General features: G+C 51.0%; 1 protein-coding gene across 13 annotated transcripts in view; it reads right to left on the bottom strand.

Annotated features, from left to right (window-relative positions):
- Window positions 1–18,076, bottom strand: part of MSI2 (musashi RNA binding protein 2) — a 253,179-nt gene that overhangs the window by 86,534 nt on the left and 148,569 nt on the right. For all 13 annotated transcript variants that reach the window (XR_012634867.1, XM_074923064.1, XM_074923065.1 and 10 more), the window contains one exon: window positions 13,596–13,644. Coding sequence is in view for 12 of the 13 variants with exons in the window: in XM_074923064.1 (XP_074779165.1) it covers window positions 13,596–13,644 (49 nt within the window). In the remaining variant the exon portion in view is untranslated. The remainder of the gene's footprint in view (window positions 1–13,595; window positions 13,645–18,076) is intronic.

The raw sequence follows: 18,076 nt of genomic DNA, 5'->3' as shown, positions 1-18,076 counted from the left end.
AGGACAGATCTGTAACTAACGTCATTATGGAGGGGAAATGGATGCATTCGGCAAGTACCATGAATTATAAAGACAAGAGTTCATTAAATCTACTATATTAAAATAAAAATGACCTGCCATGTCAGACAGTTCTATTTACTGATATTCCCACTGCTGATGCCTTCCCCTGATAAATCGCATTCTGCAGGCACAACCAACAGTTATCCAAAAACATTTCAATTACTTGGACGTGCTGGAAACTCGCAAGCAACGTTGAGTCACCCTCTAAAAACACCACGATCCCGAGGTTTGCTTTTACGGCTTTGAGGGGAAAACAAGCCAACCCCACCGCCGCGGCGCCCTCCTGCCTCTCCCCGGCGCGCTCCCTCCGCGGCGGCGATGACAGTCAATTAGGCTAATAAGCAATTTAGCAGGGAGGCAAGAGAGGGAAACGCTCAGTGGCTGTCGGCACGGTTAGGATGGGGCCAGCACAGACCCCAGCTAAAACCCCCCACCCCTGCAGAAGCCACGCCGAAGGCGACGGGGCGGTGGGTGCCGCGGCTGGGGGGGTACAAAGGGAACAGCCAGGCTGGGCGAGGAGAGGAGAAGGCAGAGGCCGGTCCCGCCATGCTTCCTCCCCTTCCTCGGCCTCCTCCATCCCACTCGCAAGCCAGCCCCGCTCCTGCGCTCCCCGGGAAGGCTCCCCAAAGCCTCCCTCCTCCCCGGCGGCTCCGCTGGCAGTCAGCCAGGACTGTATAACGGTGTCAGGTAGCAATTTCATTTTTAAAATGCTCTTATCAAAGATTTAAGGTGAAAGATAAGAAGAGCATACTAAATCATCATAAAGGAAACACTGTATAAGGCATAGCATTTTACAAATCAAAACAGTTATCAAAATGAAAAGGTATGAATATAAAAACAAATGGAGCCAGCGCCGAGGAGAGGAGGGGAGGGGAGGGGAGGGAGCGCTCCACATTGGGGAGACACTGATCAGATTTCAGGTTTTCTTGGCAAGTCTCAAAGCCTGTGAAGAACGGGAACAGCGACACTTTCACTGTAATTTTGAAACAGAAATAAAACGCCAGGTACATTTATACGTGAGCATGTACACGCACACATCTATACACAAACACGCGCTCATTTATATGCCTTTTCATATAGATAGATCTATAAATATAGATACATATTTTTCATACCATTACCCACGGCTGTTGGGTGCTTTTATCAAAGTCATCTGACCTGGAAAGCATCTGTTGTTAATACCACTGTTTTATTATTTATCAAATCCATTTCTTCATAGAATGACTAATTTCATACCCACAGCTGCTCCCATCTTCCCTCCGCAGCTGCTCCTTCCCCGAGCAGCCAGGCAGGTTATCGGCCGCCTCCATCTCCCACCACCCCCGTGCTGCTTCTGAGCCCCCCCCGAGCCCCAGGGCTGGGGTCAGGACCAGCACTCGGGGCTCCTGCCCTGCGAGGGACAAAGCCAAACTGAGCCAAACAGCCAGGAAAAACCTGCGAGGGACAAAGGCAAACGGAGCCGAACGGCCAGGAGAAAATCCGGGCGGCACCGCCGGGAGCTGATTCACAAGAAAACAAATCCCACACTTTTTTGTCACCTGATTTTTTTTGTTTTCCTGCAATTACATCCAGAGACTAGAGAAAAACAGATGTTTTTACCTCTTTATTAGTTCACTTTGTGGGTGAAGAGGAATAGAGCTGGGGGAACAGGCTCGCACCGTTTTCCCAGAGGGCCAACGTGCCCGATGGCCAATGCCCGTCCCTGGCCGGGGCCTGAGGGACCTGCCCGGAGCTCGGGAGCCCGCAGGACTGGGCCGGCCAGCCCGAGGGAAGCGAGCCCTCCGCGCCAGGGACAGCCCGGCGTCGAGAGCTGAGGTCCCAACGGAGGGAAACGGGCTCGCATAAACAGAAACCGGCAAAAGCCAAACCCGCCTCCAATACCTTGAAGTGATTCCAGCTCATCCAAACTTCCTGCGAGCTGACGGGGGAATATTTGTCACTACAGTGATGTTTAGAGTGTATTCTCTTGCCAGGCTTCTCCCTGCGGATCCTGCCCTAATTCTGAGCGTGCTGTAGAACACGTGTGTTCACGTGTGACTCATGCAGCGGATGAGGAGGACGGTTTCCATCGCCAGAGCCTTGCTGCGACTGAAGCCAACCACACAATTCTCAAATGATTTACACCGGGGCTGGCAAAGGTCCCACAAAGAGTAAGTATGGAGAGATGGTGCCCTGGGCAAAGACCCGGCCCCACGTTCGCATCGATGGGGGCCGCGGGCCGGTCTGTTCATCAGCCTGCGCCCCTGATTCCCACCCCGTACCAGCTTCGCTGGGACGCTGCCAGGTTTAACTCACTGCAGGCCCACAGAAAGCTTTGCAATCACTCAAGGGAGGGCTGGAGGGGGTTAGTAGTGTTGTATCATTCACTCCTGGTCTTCCAAAGTGGAGAAATGATGAAGCTGTTAGCATGGATAAGTGTTCTATAATGGAGAAGAACCTGCTAATTATACTAGTTGATGGTAATCTTTCTGGTCCAGAAAACAATAAATTAAAAAGAAAAAAACCCACCACCACGCAACCCAAATCCGCCAACCAGCAGTTTTCTCAACAAAGCTGTTTTTCAATTTACCTAATCTATCGGATCCAGTGAAAAAAGTGCCAGATGTTCTTACTTCAGCTTATATATAAAAAAACCATACAGAATAAGCAAAATCACTCCTTGCCAGTACGTATTAATCAACCTAATTAAAGAAATCTTCAGTCAAAACTTAACGTTTTGGGAAAACCACTATCAAGCGCAGGTAAGAGGGTGCTGGGGCAAAACGGTGTGGACCCTGCACGAGCTCCGTGTGACACGACTGCCCGGCGCGACCCCCGCACCCCCGGGAGTGTGCTGCCACAGACCCCAGAGCTGGGGATATTCGGGGAAATGAGCTCAAAGGGTCTCAGCTGAAGGGAGGAAAGAAGGGGAGGATAAAAAGGTGGAAGAATCAACTTTTTTTAGAGATGTTTTTTGTTCCCTTGTTGCTGGCAGGGAGGTGAAGACAAGAGTTACAGAAATCAATCCCTGCCCTCGTGGCCAACAAGGGGGAAGGAGCCAGGAAAGCAAAGGGCAAAGCTGAGCTCAGGCACAGCCCCGCGACCAGCGCTGGTCCTTCCTAACAGAAGGGGGGTCCAACACGACGCCGTCACCTCGTACCGTCGCTGCGGGTCAGGGCTCTGTCCTTCACTTGCAGCTATTTGCCACGGGCTCACCGAAGCCAACAGATACACAACGATTTACAGCAGCAAATGGTTTGCCCTTGCAGCTCCTGTTTGTTCAATTCCCAGGGTAGGAACTTGGCTCTAACTGCAGCTCAGGGCTTCCAATTTTCCCTCTTTAATGGACAAGCCCCTGAAACGCGGGGTGCGTGGATGCAGCCGAGCCTTGAGACGAGGTGCCGAGCGCTGCAGGGCCCCGTGCGAGGACGGGCAGGACCCAAGCCCCATGTCTCGGGCCATCGCTGGCAAACCCCCACGGTGACACTGGGCAGGGACGTGGATGTGCTGGGGCTGCGAGAACTGCAAGGACCTTCCCCACTTGCGGGAATCAGCAGGGTCTCCGGGAGCACCAAACGCCTGCGGAGCCTTGCTCTGGCACGGCACAAAACTAGAGCTGTAGCAGAGGAGAGCAGAGAAAAGCAACGGGCTTTCTTGGCCTGTCCTCCAAGAATATTCCCAGCTGTGAAATCCTGGACTGTCTCCCTGCAAAATCACTGCCCGTGCCGACGGCTGCCTCCTCCCACAGCCCCGACTGGCCTCACGAGCGCGAGATGGGGCTTGACGGGGCCACCGCGATCCCCGGGCTGGTACCGCGATGCCACCGGCTCTGCGGCCACAGAAACTGGGCAGAAGAGGATCACGGGGTGCAGCGGATCGAGCTGCAAATCCCCTGGGGAGGGAGCCAGCGAAGGGGCAGGGGCAGGCGAGGGCGTGTGGGGGGCGAAGCGGCGGCTGGCCAAGGCTGGAGCGGGAGGCGAGGGACGGCTCCGCGGGACCGGCCCGAGAGCAGACACAGTGCTACTGCAGCACACGTTTTACATATCTAGGCTAGTAATTTTAACAGCTTCTAATTTGCTAATACAAGAGGATTGATTAGGTGGAATGTATCCATGCAAGAGCTGTAAACCGTTAATTGCAGGGTAGCAATGCTTCCATTCACACACCCCATTGCCAAGCCCTCCTTCAGCAGCAGAGTCACTCCAAGCTTCTGCCTCACAAAAACGGACCCGGGTGGGTGCACCCTACAGCTCGGACCAGCATCCCTCACCTGAAGCACCAACACTTAAAAACAAACGCCCAGAAAAGCAGAATCCCAGCCAGGGATGGCGAGGATGGCAGAGACAGCGTGGCAGAACCTGCTCCAACAGGAGGCTCGAGGGTAAAAGCCTTTCCCTGCGCTACCAGCATTATTTGTGTAACGCACACTGCTGCTGAATCTCAAGATTTCTAGGATAGGGGATGTGTTATCTGTTTGTTTAAACATATGGCAACGGCCTTGTAAAATTAAAGACTTCAGCAGCATCTGGGTCCAGGCACGAGTGAGGTGGCAGCCTCAGGAGTGATTTACTCCGGGGACTGCACTGGGCACAGGGAGACAAACCAGCCCCTTTTCTGGGACATCAAACGGCTCCGGCTCGCTGCCCCTCAGCCTCTTCAGGCTGCTGGGAACGTCCTCCTCACCCTCCGTAAATGCTTTATTATCAAACCCAGCAGATACAAAACAAAATAAAAAGCAACCCCCTCCACGTGTATTTGAGAGGACTCGCCCCGTCTGCTTTCAGCGATCCACCGGGAGAGGAAAACACCCCACGGGGGGGGGAAGCTGTGCACTGCGTCTCCAGAGTTTCACATCACATTTTTGGGCACGGGCACGCTGCAAGTAGCTGCCTATTTTCTCAAGGTCACCACGCTGATTTTAATTCTGCTCATTGTATTAAGACTGCCCGTCTATGTAAATGTTGCATTTTGTTCTCCTCCTGTTTCTGGCCTTTCCTCAATTAACATTTTCAAATGGTCCCACAAGACTCGAGGCCCTACCTGCTAATCACTTCGCTCCCGCATTCCGGGAAGCAAAAGGGTTTTGGTTTCATCAGCTGAGTAGACTCATAAGCAAGAACTTATTCATGGCATTTAGAGTTTCTTTCCATTCACAGATCATCAGGATTTTTGCTAATTTATTTGTCACTCAAACTGGCTGCGCAGCAGTGACAACGAAGATGGCAAACTGAAGTCGTCTTGCAATGACCTCACTGTCTTCTCAGCGCGGTTTCAGCCGGGAAGATGACGTTGGCTGTTTCTAGCACAAGCACTCATCCCAGCAGAGCTCACACGTCCTGACTTTCTGCAAGTGCACCAAACCATTATCAGAATTTTTAAAAAGTTCTTACGTATTTGCACAACTTTTGCTTTATGTTTCCCCAAGAACCTTTCAGAGATGAGAAAGGCTCCACTGATTTACTCTGCACTCTCCAATATGACTGCACTCTAACTGCATTAAGTTATTGATACTGTTCGGTACTAAGTGAACAGGAAGATTTTTCTTTTTGCCGGTGACTGTTAAGCCACGGGAAGGAAACGCCCAGTTTTCTGCTCATGGCCCTGCCTATGTTTAGCCCTGGACGCCACGCTGGTACCTTCTGCGGGACCAGCACCGCCATCTCCCATCTCTGTGTCTCTGCTTCCCCAGCCGAGGCGTCTGGGTATCAGCCTCGGGTGATCTGCAAAACCATCGTTTATGGTATCCCAGAAAGCTTAACTGGTATTTGCAAAGCTATTTAGGATCTCCTGCACACAGGTGCGATGGAAAATGCTGCATTTCCTCCTGCACACCTCCTCCTCCCCGCAAGTTGCACGCTCCGGCTCTGGCCCTCCCCTCCCGCAGCCGTTCCGAGGGCAGGATGGTGCCTCCTGCCCCCATCGGTGCCCGCCACCCAGACACAAGATACAAACGAGTTTTACAAACCTACCGTCCTTTGCAATATACTTTAAAGTTGATATTTACCTTAACGTCTGATTGTGTAACCGGAGACTTCCCAACTAATTGCTGGGCTGTGTTTGCAACCTTTGCTGGAGGTTGGCCGTTTTTTTTTTCTTGTTATTATTGTTGCATTTGTTTGTTAAACAAGAAAATAAAACTGTCAAGCCATCTCCCAAGTGCTGTTGACAAGCCGAGTCTCTCCCCTTCTTCAGAGGAGGCATTTGCACACATCTATTCCTTCGGTGCGTCCCGGCCAGTGCAGCTGTTTGCTCTTTCTCCTCCTCTGGATGTAATTTTCATTACTGGTATAAAATTAAGCAATAAGGTATGACAGACAGTACATAGCTGGGCAATTATTCCAAGCCTCAGGTGGCGTTCTCCAGCACGAGGCTGGGGGCAGAATGACTGTAACCACCCGAGACGTTCAATAATCGCCTTGAAAAGCGTGGCCAGGAGCCTTATTTGCTATTCTGAAACAGAGTCTACTGGGATGCGGGGCTCATACTGGCTTGAATGCATTTATTTTTACACTTCACGTAAGGTGCCCTGATGCAGCAGCAATAGGCGCTGGCCAGGAAATTAAAAGACAAGGGAGACGGATCCAAGGATTGGCAGGTTTTCCTTTTTGTTTTGTGTTTATTAACACCGAAGGAGGGAGCAGCGCCGCGCGCGAGCCACCACCCCGGCCCGGGGGGATAACGCTCGCCGTCCCCCGGCCTGACGCAGGGGCGAGGGGGGAGGAATTGATGCCAAATGGGAAACTGGTGGGTTGTGGCCACCCGGCCCTGAGCGTGGGGCTGAAACCACGAGCCCCTTCCCCGGGCTCCGTCTCACCGGGCGCAGCCAGCCCAGGTCCCACCCTGGTTCTGGCCGGGACGGAGGCGAGCTCACGGCACGGAGCAGGGAGATGTGAATATTGCTCTCCAGCACGGCAGCCGCTAATGTGTTTTATGACATGAATATTTATAAGTGAGGATGTAATATTAAAAGCCTACACATATAAAATATTAATATGGCACATGTCATAGCTGCAATCTAAATAGATAGGTATGACTGACGGTATTACTGCTCAGCCATCACCACTTTCACTGATAGGTCTGTAAATGGTAAATAATATTAACTAATGAATCTTCACAGCCCTCATGAAGTTTTGAAGCAAATATTTGCTTAAAAACCACTTTAAAACCCCCTGTCTGCAGCTGCTCCCCCCGCACCCAGCCCCGATCCTCTGTGCCTTTGGCAGAAGATCGGTGCTCTGCCTCCCTGCGCAGCAAGGGTTAAAAGCTCTGGCGGTGCTGCCAAGCCCAGGTCCCTGGGATGCGTTTCACCGGCTGGGGAGCGACAAGGCTGAGCCGAGCGAGCGCTTCCCTTCAAACAACTGCACTCTCTGGAGTCCCATTTATGAAGTGATACAACCAACGAGGGAATAAAAGCCCATCTCATCTAGGAAAGCAATAACAATAATACTGCCTCTATTTATATCTTATGTCACACTTTTCATCCACAGCCCTTCAAGCACTTTATGGTCTAAAAAAACACCACCGCCGTGTTTGTGGATGCTTTTCCAAAATCCTACGGGTCAAACCTGGCCAAACAGCAGCTTTCCTTTTAGTCTCATCCTTCTAAAAGCAAAACTATGGGAGGAGACGGAAGGTTCCCTCTGAGTTGTCCTCAAAACACTCAGCGCTATCGCCAGACCGCTGCAAAGAAAAGCTATGCTGAAAATGACCAAATTAGGCAATTATTTCTATGTATTTTAAATACTCTTTACTCAAAACTGCCTGGGGATGTATTTTTAAATGCACATGACCTTGCCTTACTTGAGGGAGATGGCAATAAACAAATAATTGCAGCGACTCTTAATTATATTTGTATCTCATCTATAAAAATGTCAATTATAACTTCAGAGGTCAACTACAAAACTGAGGTTTTGGCAGCCAGACAGAACACAAAAGGCTATTTTTCTCCTAAGAAAAGCATCATCCTTCGCCGAGGCACAGACGATATCTCACTAACAACATCACTCCTGTCTCTTCCAATAAACACAACCATTACGCCAACCGCTTCCACCTGGACAATTACTTTTATGCATCAAAATCTGCTGGATGGGGACGGCACAAACACGCAGCACGACCCTCACGTTCCTCCCGGGGAGCAGAGCCCGCACCGCTGAGCACTGTCTCGGTGCTAAGAGGCACACAAATCTGTCAAGGCTCAAGTCTGCGGTTTTAGCTCCAACCCAAAGCTCGGGCACACGGGTCTCCGCGTGGCCACGGGCACGGCGAACAACAGGAGGTGGGCAACAACTGCAACAATCCGAGCTGGTTTAAAGCTCTGCCACAATCAATGTCTGTCTTCTGGAGATGTTTTAACCCCTAACACATCGGATTTTGTTTACAGCACGCAGACAGCCTGCCTTTCTTTAACTTTGTTTAGTTTTAAGATTAAAGAAGTCCAAATCACATGCTGTCACTTTCCTCCTCTCTCCCCTTGCCGTTCCTAACCTTGTGAGAGAGTTAATTGATATGAAAATAACTCTGGGGACTGTGTGGCTTTGAAAAACATATAGTATTACATTCAATACCGGCAATTACAGCTTGGGGGATTCGATCACTCAAAATCTTTGCTTTCTTGCAGGTTCAGGACAATGGCTACAGGCAAGCAGGAAACAAGTCCAGGCTGGAGGGGAGTGTTTAAGGCTGTGATCGAGAGATCCCAGTACGATACCTGACCGACACGGCACCTTCTCCTGGCTCATCTCTACCCTCACGCTGACCAGTCGCGGAGAGGGAGCGGAGTTCACAAACCCACCCGTCAGGGACACTCCACTCTGCTGCGTTTTCCCTTCCACAAAACATGCTCAGCCTGGGAAGGGCTGAGCCCGCTCCCGCACCCCTCACTTCAGCCGCCTTCATCGATCCCTCCCTCCCTCCTCCCCAGATGCCCACGGTGCGTTTGCTGGCTTTGCTGACACCCCAACTCCACGGGCAGAGCACCGGGGCCGGCAGCCGCCCCGTCCCGCAGCGCATTGGTATGCCTCTGGAGCTCCTTCACAATGAACTCAGAAGGACATCATCATCGCGCCAGGCTCCCTCCAGCCCCCAAGATCAATAACTAATGCTGAACTCCAGATTTTATCTGCACTTGGCAAGGGGAACAAAATAACAGCCCCCTCCTTTTTTTCTTTCCAATTACTAAATCCTTTCAAGACTGACCCAGTAATTTTCAGCTCTATGAAATTTTAGGCAGCGAAGACAGCGATGAAAGCGATCTTCCAGAGTGTCTGCAGACATTGTGTGTGGTTTTGCTCCCTGTACAGAAGTGCAAAAGTACAGTTCAGGGTACAGAAATAGCGGATTACCAACACTTTCCTTCCAAAAAGAAACGGCGTCTAACTAAGCTGACCCAGAGAGAATTGCCCTTGAAATGCTGGTCCACTGCGTGCCCACTATCTCAACTAAGTGGCCGAGCTAAAAGAACCCTTGCAGGAAGATGCTGCATCCCAATGAAGCTAGGGAATGTTTTACCTGCAACACTCCAAAAATTAACCACTCCTTCACTCACAGATTTTGTAGCCTGCCTTTAAGACAGCTAGCCATAAAGGCACAAAATGCAATAGCTCTGAGCCTTAGTTTCCTTAGGGAACATCTGGGAATGGTCGGACATTAAAAAAGAAAAAGCAGCAGAGGCAACAACACGGTTAGCTTGACGGCATTCTTCATGTTATAAAAGTTACGTGCTCTACTGGCAAGACATTAAGTTTTACTTCGGGTGGGATCTTCAAGCCTTCCCAAGGTATTAATAAAACTGTTCAACGATGAGCAGTTTTGAAATCCCTCTTGCTACGTCTGGTTCACTCTGTGCATTGCCACTAACTAATGGGTGCTGGTCCAGTGCAGGCGGGTTACACGCTGCTGGAACACGCGCACACGGGTTAACACACACGTGCCACAATTATGTCAACAAATATTCTCAATTTGCTTGCAAGGAAATTTATCTCGCCTTCTAGCAGTAGGGAGTGAATTTCAATGTTTTTCCTTTCCCGCGCCTACATTGATTATTCTAGGCATAGACTAACTACAGTAAACCACAACGGATATTTTATCTGCCATTTCTCTTTCCCTTGGCTAATTTGAAGATACAGATTGCAATCCGCAAGTGGTTTTAAGAATTGCCATTAACACTGTTGCTGCATGCTACTGCATTTTAAACATGTTTCCAACACAATCAGAATGTCACAATTTGTAAAATCCTGGGTGATTTTATAAACGATCGATGCGGCAGAACTCGCTTCACCGCAACAGCCCACTGGTCGCTTTATTAGCCTGATTAGTGGTAGCTACCTGTACAGAAAAGGAAAAAATGTCAGGAAAGACTGGATAAATTCAAGTGTGAAGATGAAGATGACTCTTTAATCTGCCTTTTACACTTGTTTCTTCCTTCCACCTGTACCTGGCAGAGGTACAGACCCAGAGCTCAGACTTTCAGGCTCGCTGGCAGCTGCTCCAGCTGCAGCAGCACAGCCCCTCGGCACCGGCCGGGCTCCGCTCGCTCGCAGGAATTTTATCTAATCCTGGCAAATGAGCAGCGCTGTCCTTCACCCAGCAAAAGGGTAAGCCTGTTCCCTGGGAAACAGCCTCCCAAACAGAGCTGACCCTCCCGGGTGCCAGAGAAGTCCCTTATTTGCCAGGAGCGGGGCCCTGGGCACCAGCAAGCAGGACGGAGCCTCCACCCAATGCACTTGGAGTCTGCTTTTGGCCCTTTGGGGCTTTTAGTTCCCCCGCTCCCGCCCCTTAGATCTCCTCTGGGAGCTTTCACAAAGATGCTAATGTGAAGAGAAATGTTATGGCTTGCATGTATTAAAAACAGGCTATAAAAAAAAGAATTAACCAGTGAAATAAATTCACAGAATTCCTGGGGAAAAAAAGACCTGTTGCCTCTTATCTTCAGCACGTATCACGGGGTAAAAAGCCCTTTGTGGAAAAAACGAAAGGTTTCACAGCAGCTAAGGTACCTTCTACATCTACAGCCCTCAACTTCAGCAGTTATGGCCCTTTTCTCCAGGTAAGACAGCGGGAAGATGCTTTTGAAAGAGGAATCCATCCTCCGGGGCTTATCTCTCAGGTTCACACCTGACAGCAGGGCTCCCCAGCGCTCTGTTCCAGCTTCCCCATAGAGCCCAGGGAAGCTGAGCTGGAGCTGTTTAGGCAGAGCTCAGCACTAGCAGAGCTCAGCACTAGCAGAGCACAAATGCCAACGCTTCCCGGTGCCCTCACGCCTTGGGAAGCGCTTACGGCAGCACAGTGCCACCGGCGGGGGACAATGGAGGGATCACCTTGAGGTACGTGGGGAAGAGATGAGTGTCTTGCTTGCAGGGAGCGGAGGAAGGTCTAACAACTGCTCTGATTTTAATGTCCCTGCAGTGTCCTGCCTACGTTGGCAGCGGAGCCCAGGCAAGGCACAGGCTGTCAAAGAGACCCCAGTGAATTTGGTGGGTGGGAACAGAGCTCCCTGCAGGCACAGCCAAGAGCCTCGGCAGAACAAAACTCCAGGATTTGGGACATTTCAGCAAACGGAGGCTTTCTCCTCCTGTGTCTGGAGCAGAGCCCTTAGCTGGGGTCGAGGCAGCTGCTGGGGCCACCTGGCACTGCCGATGGGCTGCAGGACAGGCTGACGTCCCCCAGGGTGCCCATGTGGAGCCCCCCCGTGTCACCAGCCCCTTGGAGAAGGACAGCAGAGACCTGCTCTGTGGGGTGACAGAGGCAGAGACGAGAAACTGCAGGTCAGGGCCTGGCAAATCGGGCTGCAAAAGCCTCCAAGGGACGGGGCAGGGAAATGAATGCCAGGATGCGCTGTCAGCCTACCCGACACACACCGTGTAAACTTGCCAGGTTAAGAAACAGTTTAAGAGAAGAAAACAAGGAATACAAACAGAAGCAGGCAGAGAAGTCACTGAAACACATTCACAGGAGCCATATCTGCTGAGCATGTGCCTTGCTGGGACTGGAGCCCCCCGGTACAACTTGAGCCCGGCTGCATCACACCACGTCTGAGCGGGGCCGCGGGGCCCTTGTGTCCAGCACAAAAGCACCACGTAACGCAGCTCCCGAATGCAACAAACGTGCCAAGATCCTGAATGGAGAAGGGTATTTATGGCCCTTCTAAGGGTGGTTGAGAAGAGAAGGTGGAAAATTCCCTGGATATAAAAGGAAGTTGTCAGGGGTTGAACTTTCCAAATTATATAAGAGTTTTGAACACTTGGTTCCTGTTACAAAACTGATGGGCACTGGCTGTTCACATGCCTTCCCTGGCTCGAAGAGCTTATCTGTCCAAGCAAGCCTTTTGCTCGCTGCTGCTGAATTTTCCAGGGTACTCCAATCCCTGACTTCAGAGAGGGATCAGTGCCTGGGGGGGGAATTGCTGGAGGGCAGAAATCCTATCCTGGAGGTTTGCCTGACTCACCAGCCATCCCCACGCACTACATTAAGGCAAATATCAGAGCAGTGAATGACTGGGACAGTGCTGGGAGTCAGGTGTGACCCTGCCACGGAGATGAAGGCGGGGCAGCAGCGGCCGGGCACTCTGGGCTGCTCCCCTCTGCCGTTCCCATCGCTGCCTGGCCGGGCCCAAGCCCCTTGACATCTCCACCCCCTAAACAAACTGCTACACACCCCGCTCCGAGGAGCTGACACGTTCGCGGCCGAGACAATAACTGTATCACTCCAGAGAGCCCCCACGAAGAGGCTGGAGCATGAAGGGCCAACGACAGACCTCGGGGCTCCGTGTCCTGTTAAAGTGGGGACGCTGGTGGCATGAAATCAGTCTGGTCTGGGGAGGAGGGAAGAGGGAGCCTGTCCCCGGTGCAGCTTCTGGTGCCACCGTGAGAGCCCAGGTACATTTACCCCCTCCTCCAGCTGCCAGGCCGCTCTCTGCCTGGAGCTCAGCGTCTCCGCTGCAGCGATAACGTGAACCTCTCGCCAAGAGACACAAGGAGCATCATTTATTTCCACTGAAAGGAATGGCCATAACATCGAAAATAATCCTTAGCTCATTTTCACCGAACTGTACAAGCAATGATGAAGCCCCATGTCTCTCGTGAAATATGTGGAGGGAAATTCCTCTTGTGGCAATCCTGCTTATTCTGAGCTACCATCACTGGAGGTAAAAACTCCAGCATGCTTGAAACCCCAGCGGAAGGGCTTAGCACCTTGATTTTCTGGTGTCTCAGCTTAACTGGCCTTATGCCCAGCTTAATCTAATGCTAACCACCGTGGTACAAACCCTCTGCTTCCCTGCAGCCTCACCACACACAGCTCCGGGGGCTTTACTATCTCCGCGGAGCCTGAGAACGGTCCTCTCAGAGATAAGTCGTTAGAGACTGAGCAGAAAAGTCATCTCTAATGAGAAAACCCACGTGACGTGGCGCTACACGCCCTTCCTCGGCAACTCCCGCAGGTCAGAGGGATTTAGCACCGCTGGGTTTAGCCACCGGGTCACCACGCTGACACTGGTTTTTGGCTGTGCTCACCATGCAGGAGCTGTCACAAGTGATGTCTGAGCTGCCGTTCTCTCTTACCTCTATGCCTGTTGGTCGTCTTGTCAAACATAAGCATGGCGTCCTCTACCTGCAAGAGAAGAGGGGAGATGCTGCTTAAACACACCGGCCGCAGGGTTCGCAAAGACACGACAGACAGACTGGCAAGGGGAGACAAAGGCAGGAGCAGCCTCAGCTTGGGTACAAACGGTGCAGCAGATCTTTGCTTTTGCTCTGTCAGCTCTTCCTTTGGGAAATCTGCTGCTTTCAACCCCCAGCCTAGCTGGCACTTGATTCTAAAGCAGAAAAGCGAACGTTAAAAGTTTTGTTGCCCTAAAAAGCCAAATATCTAAGGAGCTCTTCCACCTCTCGTCGGTCCCTGGCTGTGCCTCAGCTCAGCCTTTTTCCCTTTTGTAGGGAGATAAGGAAGGGCCAAGAGAGAGACTGTGGATGCAAATCAAGCCCATGACTTCTCCAAATTAGAGTGACTGTCTTGGCTGAGAATTAGGAGGTTTCAAGAAGTATGAGCAGGGTAAAATCTGGTCAGCCAAGAAAGGTATTCAGACGTTTTTCAAAAGGCCTTTTGAACAGCTAGAGCAAAGAGGGGAAAGGGAGGAGGGAGAAAGTTTAATTCGCATCAGGCTTGGCATTTCCACTTCAGAAGAGAGATGACTGATGAAACGTATTGAAGTGCAACCAAATTGCTTTCAACTTTCATTACTATTTGCATGATTTATTCCACCTCCATTTAATCTGTGCAGCCACACCTAAAATTTTACACTTATTTTAGGAGGATGTTGTGCTGGGGTTTATTTTCCACCATTATCATGTTCTAAACTGTTGCTCGGAGGCTGCAGGAGCTGGGGCAGGTCGGTCCAATGTGCTGCAGGAAATGTCTTGGACAATCTTTCCGAAAAGAAATTACAGACTTGCTATTCCCCGTTGTAAACTAGGGGCTGATGAAAACCTGTGTCATGGATAAATGGCAGAAGACGTTGCAGGAAGGGAGAAGATCTTTAAAGAAAGGGTTTTTTTTCTTTAAAGGATTCCACTGCTTGTCTGCGGGTGTGGGTTTTGGGGCTTTTTAGGATTTTTTTTCCACAGTAATTTTTATGATACTTCCATGTTCTTATATTCTGGCCTTCTATAAATCATTTATTTTAGGTGAGTGACTTACAAGGCAGCTACATGCTCTCTTCACCTGACACGGTGCCACCAAAGGGTCTGCCTTTCACCCCGCCGTTCCTGCTGACCTCCTCCCTCCTGCCAACAGTCCGCGCAGCAGATCAAGCCAGGGAACTGCTCCAGGTCAAAACCAACCGCGCTGCCCCTCCCAGGTTAGTCTGAAGCCAGAGCAGCTTCCCGGCACGGCTAACCCAACACTTGTGCTGCCTCCTGGGAAGGTGGAACCACTTTCGGTAGCTGTGCCACCCTCTGCTGCCTTAACGTCACCCTGGAATTACAGCAGCATTTGAGAGCTCCTGCCCGGAAAAAATTCACGGTTTGGGGAGTGCAGTTTGCCTGTAGTCCCCTTATGCAGGGGAGCACACACCAAGCCTACTTCTGGGCTGACTTACAATCTCAGTCTTGGCTGGGCAGAGACATATTTTGGGAAGCTGGTAAAAACACGGCTTGAACCTCTCTTAACTATGGGACTGAAATATGTTCCAGGATAAAGTAAAAAAATACAGTGCAGTAAAACCTTACATCCTACCTAAACTCATCTAAAAACCTGTCTCTGGTTAACTTGTTCTTAACTTTCTCCAAGTGGCTCACAAAATGTGTTAGCAATGGCCTGAGACGGAGGAGAACAGCATGGCTCCTTGATACCCATCTCGAATGAGATCTAAAGATGCTGATGCACTGAAAAACCCAAACCACATTAAGCCCAGAGCCATTTGTCCTGCTGTCTTTCTTCACTTGGAGGAAGAAAATTCACAAGGATGAGTAATACCAGAAGGCAGATAAGGACAGAGCTCCCTTCACCCCACCACCACCGCTTATCTCTGCTCTGGGGTTACATTTGCACAGCAATCTTTATTTTTCATTCTCATAGGTCTTGGCCTCACTGGAACCAAAAATTGCATGTCACACCTAATGCTGTTTCCCAGAGCACCGCCGCTTCCTCCGGCCCCATCCACACGCGTGTGCTGACCACCTTTACGGCCCCTCCTCCTGCAGAAGTTTTAATGTGCAACTCTTCCAATGGAACCTTTCTGCCTCAAATCCCCCAGCAGAGCCCAGCAGGGCCCTGGACACGCTGCAGCACAGACCCCACCAGCCGGGGAGGTTCCCCGTCCCCCGAGGCGGAGGCTGCCGCTCTCCTGGCTGGATCCGCACTGACAGGGCTGTCATTTCAAAATGACACCTCCTCCTGCAAGGACATGACTGGGGACTTTGAAAAGGCTGTTAGGGGGAGAGGAGAAACCAGGTGAGGCACAACACAACTCCACCCTCACTTCAGCACGGCCACGTCGCAGCCCGAGCTCGGGTGGGCAGAACCCGCTCGCCGGCTCGGCTGGGGCCGGCAGCAGCACCACGACGGGGCTGACCCTCCTGTGCAGCCTCACCCTGCTCCTCCGAGAGCTGCCACCACAGGAGGGGGGACAGGTCCTGGCACGGGACCAGGCCCTGGGAGGGGTGAGGGGTGCTGGGTCCCGCTCCTGGGCATGACGGGCACCCGCCCCTGCGCTCGCCTCTCCCACCCGCGCCACCCGTCTCGCCCCCCAGAGCCACATTCCCTGAGCAAAGAGCGGTTTGTGCCCGTGCACCACGGCCCGCTTGGCTGGAATGATGATCTTGGCAGAGATCTTTCTGATGCAAATAAATCCTTATTAGCAGTAACGAGCGCAGCCCGCCTGGGCTGACCCAGGGGTTTCCACCGTGCTGGCTGGGACCCCAAGGGGTGCAGATGACCCGGGGTGGGCTCCGTCCCTCCAGGCAGCGGCTCCGACTTCTGGGACCCCAGGGAAGGGTCAGCCCCGCCAGTTCAAATCTGAAAACCTGCAAGGGGGCAAGCGGCTCTGCAGCTGAGTTTCAGATGTGGACCAAGCATGCCTTTAAGAAAAAATAATCAGTGGGGTGTTCTTTAAGCCAGCTGGTGCTCTTTCAACAATGTCTAATTGGTTATCTTTTCTGTTTCCTAAGGTCAGAACATTTTATCTCCGTCTCTGCCCTTTCTGAGTTTACCCCACCCTGCGTTATTTTTTAGGGCAGCCATTGTAACAGAAGAATAGCCTCTTTCCTCCATAGTCCGGTGACACAATGAGACTTCTTGAAACCTCCTGAATAGATAAAAGTGCAATGGCAAAGGAAAATTCTATTAACGCTTCGCAAAATAAAACATCTAAGAGCTGGTTAGACAAGCAGGAGAAGAAAATCAATATGGAGAGGGCAGCGCGCTTAGAAAAACTTTTCACCAGTTGCAAAAAGGTGGCGAGGATATGGGAGGGAGGGGGAGAAAGAAACTTATTAATTCAGAAAACCCATCAATGGTATGGAAATCTGGCAGAACAGCAAGAACTGAAACTAGAAGAATTTGAATATACAAAGGGCTGAATAGAATGAGAAAACCACACTGCCTCACACACACAGCCTGTTTCTCACGGTTCTCTGTGAATCAAACACAAGTGGCTTGTTCAAGTTTTCATCGAGGAGAAATAAGGGACACAGTCAAGGTAACCGGCAGTAAACCCTATAGTAAGCAAATTGATCCCTATTTCAGGGGAAGGAAAAAAAAACCAACACCTAAAACCAACCCACAAACTAAACTCAAGTATATTCAGGAGCTGCAACTGTCCCAAAGTTAACCCCCTCCTCCAGCCTTGGAGGCTCCCTTGCTCGCCCAATATTTTAAAGATGCTTGAACCGCAAGTTTTCCAGGTCTCAACTCAAAACGTGCAACTAGCACCTTGCTTACAAAGAGAAGGAAGTTTTTTCCACGGTTAGAAGCAGGAGCGGGAGAGGCCGTTGCCACCTCGAGGCTTGGCTGATCACCCACCACACATGGCCAGCTCAGCCCTGTCACCGGCCACCAACGTGGCCTCCCGTAAGCACGTTCTCTGGGCACGGCGGAAAACCCCGCACCAGCAAAGAGCTGAATTCCCCCAGTTGAGGTGTGAGGCGCTGAGCCACCAAGCGGAGCCACCTCCCTCCCGGCGCGCTCAGACAGCACCTGGCAAGCCCCGAATTTGTATATTTTCTCAGAGGTGGGATGGCTCAGTATGGAGGTTTTAAGGAGCTGATTAATCTGAACTAATTCTGGGCATCAAATGAGAGTATATTACGAAATGAGCAGTCTTAGCACTTAAAGTAAATTAAGAAAAAAAAAGAAAAAACTTCCCAGACAATACCAGTTTCAAATGGACACTTAAGCCCAACAGACTTCTCCTCAGCCCCAGCATACCCCATACATATATCCAATTCAGACCCAGTTTCTGATATAAAGCCTAACTAATGTGCTTTAGTTTATTTAACTTTTTTTTTTTTCTATCCACTTGGGGCTCTGAGAAAACGAAGGGCTA

The sequence above is a fragment of the Athene noctua genome, chromosome 19 (assembly GCF_965140245.1).
Source record: "Athene noctua chromosome 19, bAthNoc1.hap1.1, whole genome shotgun sequence".
In the NCBI taxonomy this organism is placed as follows: Eukaryota; Metazoa; Chordata; class Aves; order Strigiformes; family Strigidae; genus Athene; species Athene noctua.
The sequence above is the reverse complement of the archived record's forward strand: the minus strand, read 5'-3'. Positions and strand labels throughout refer to the sequence as shown.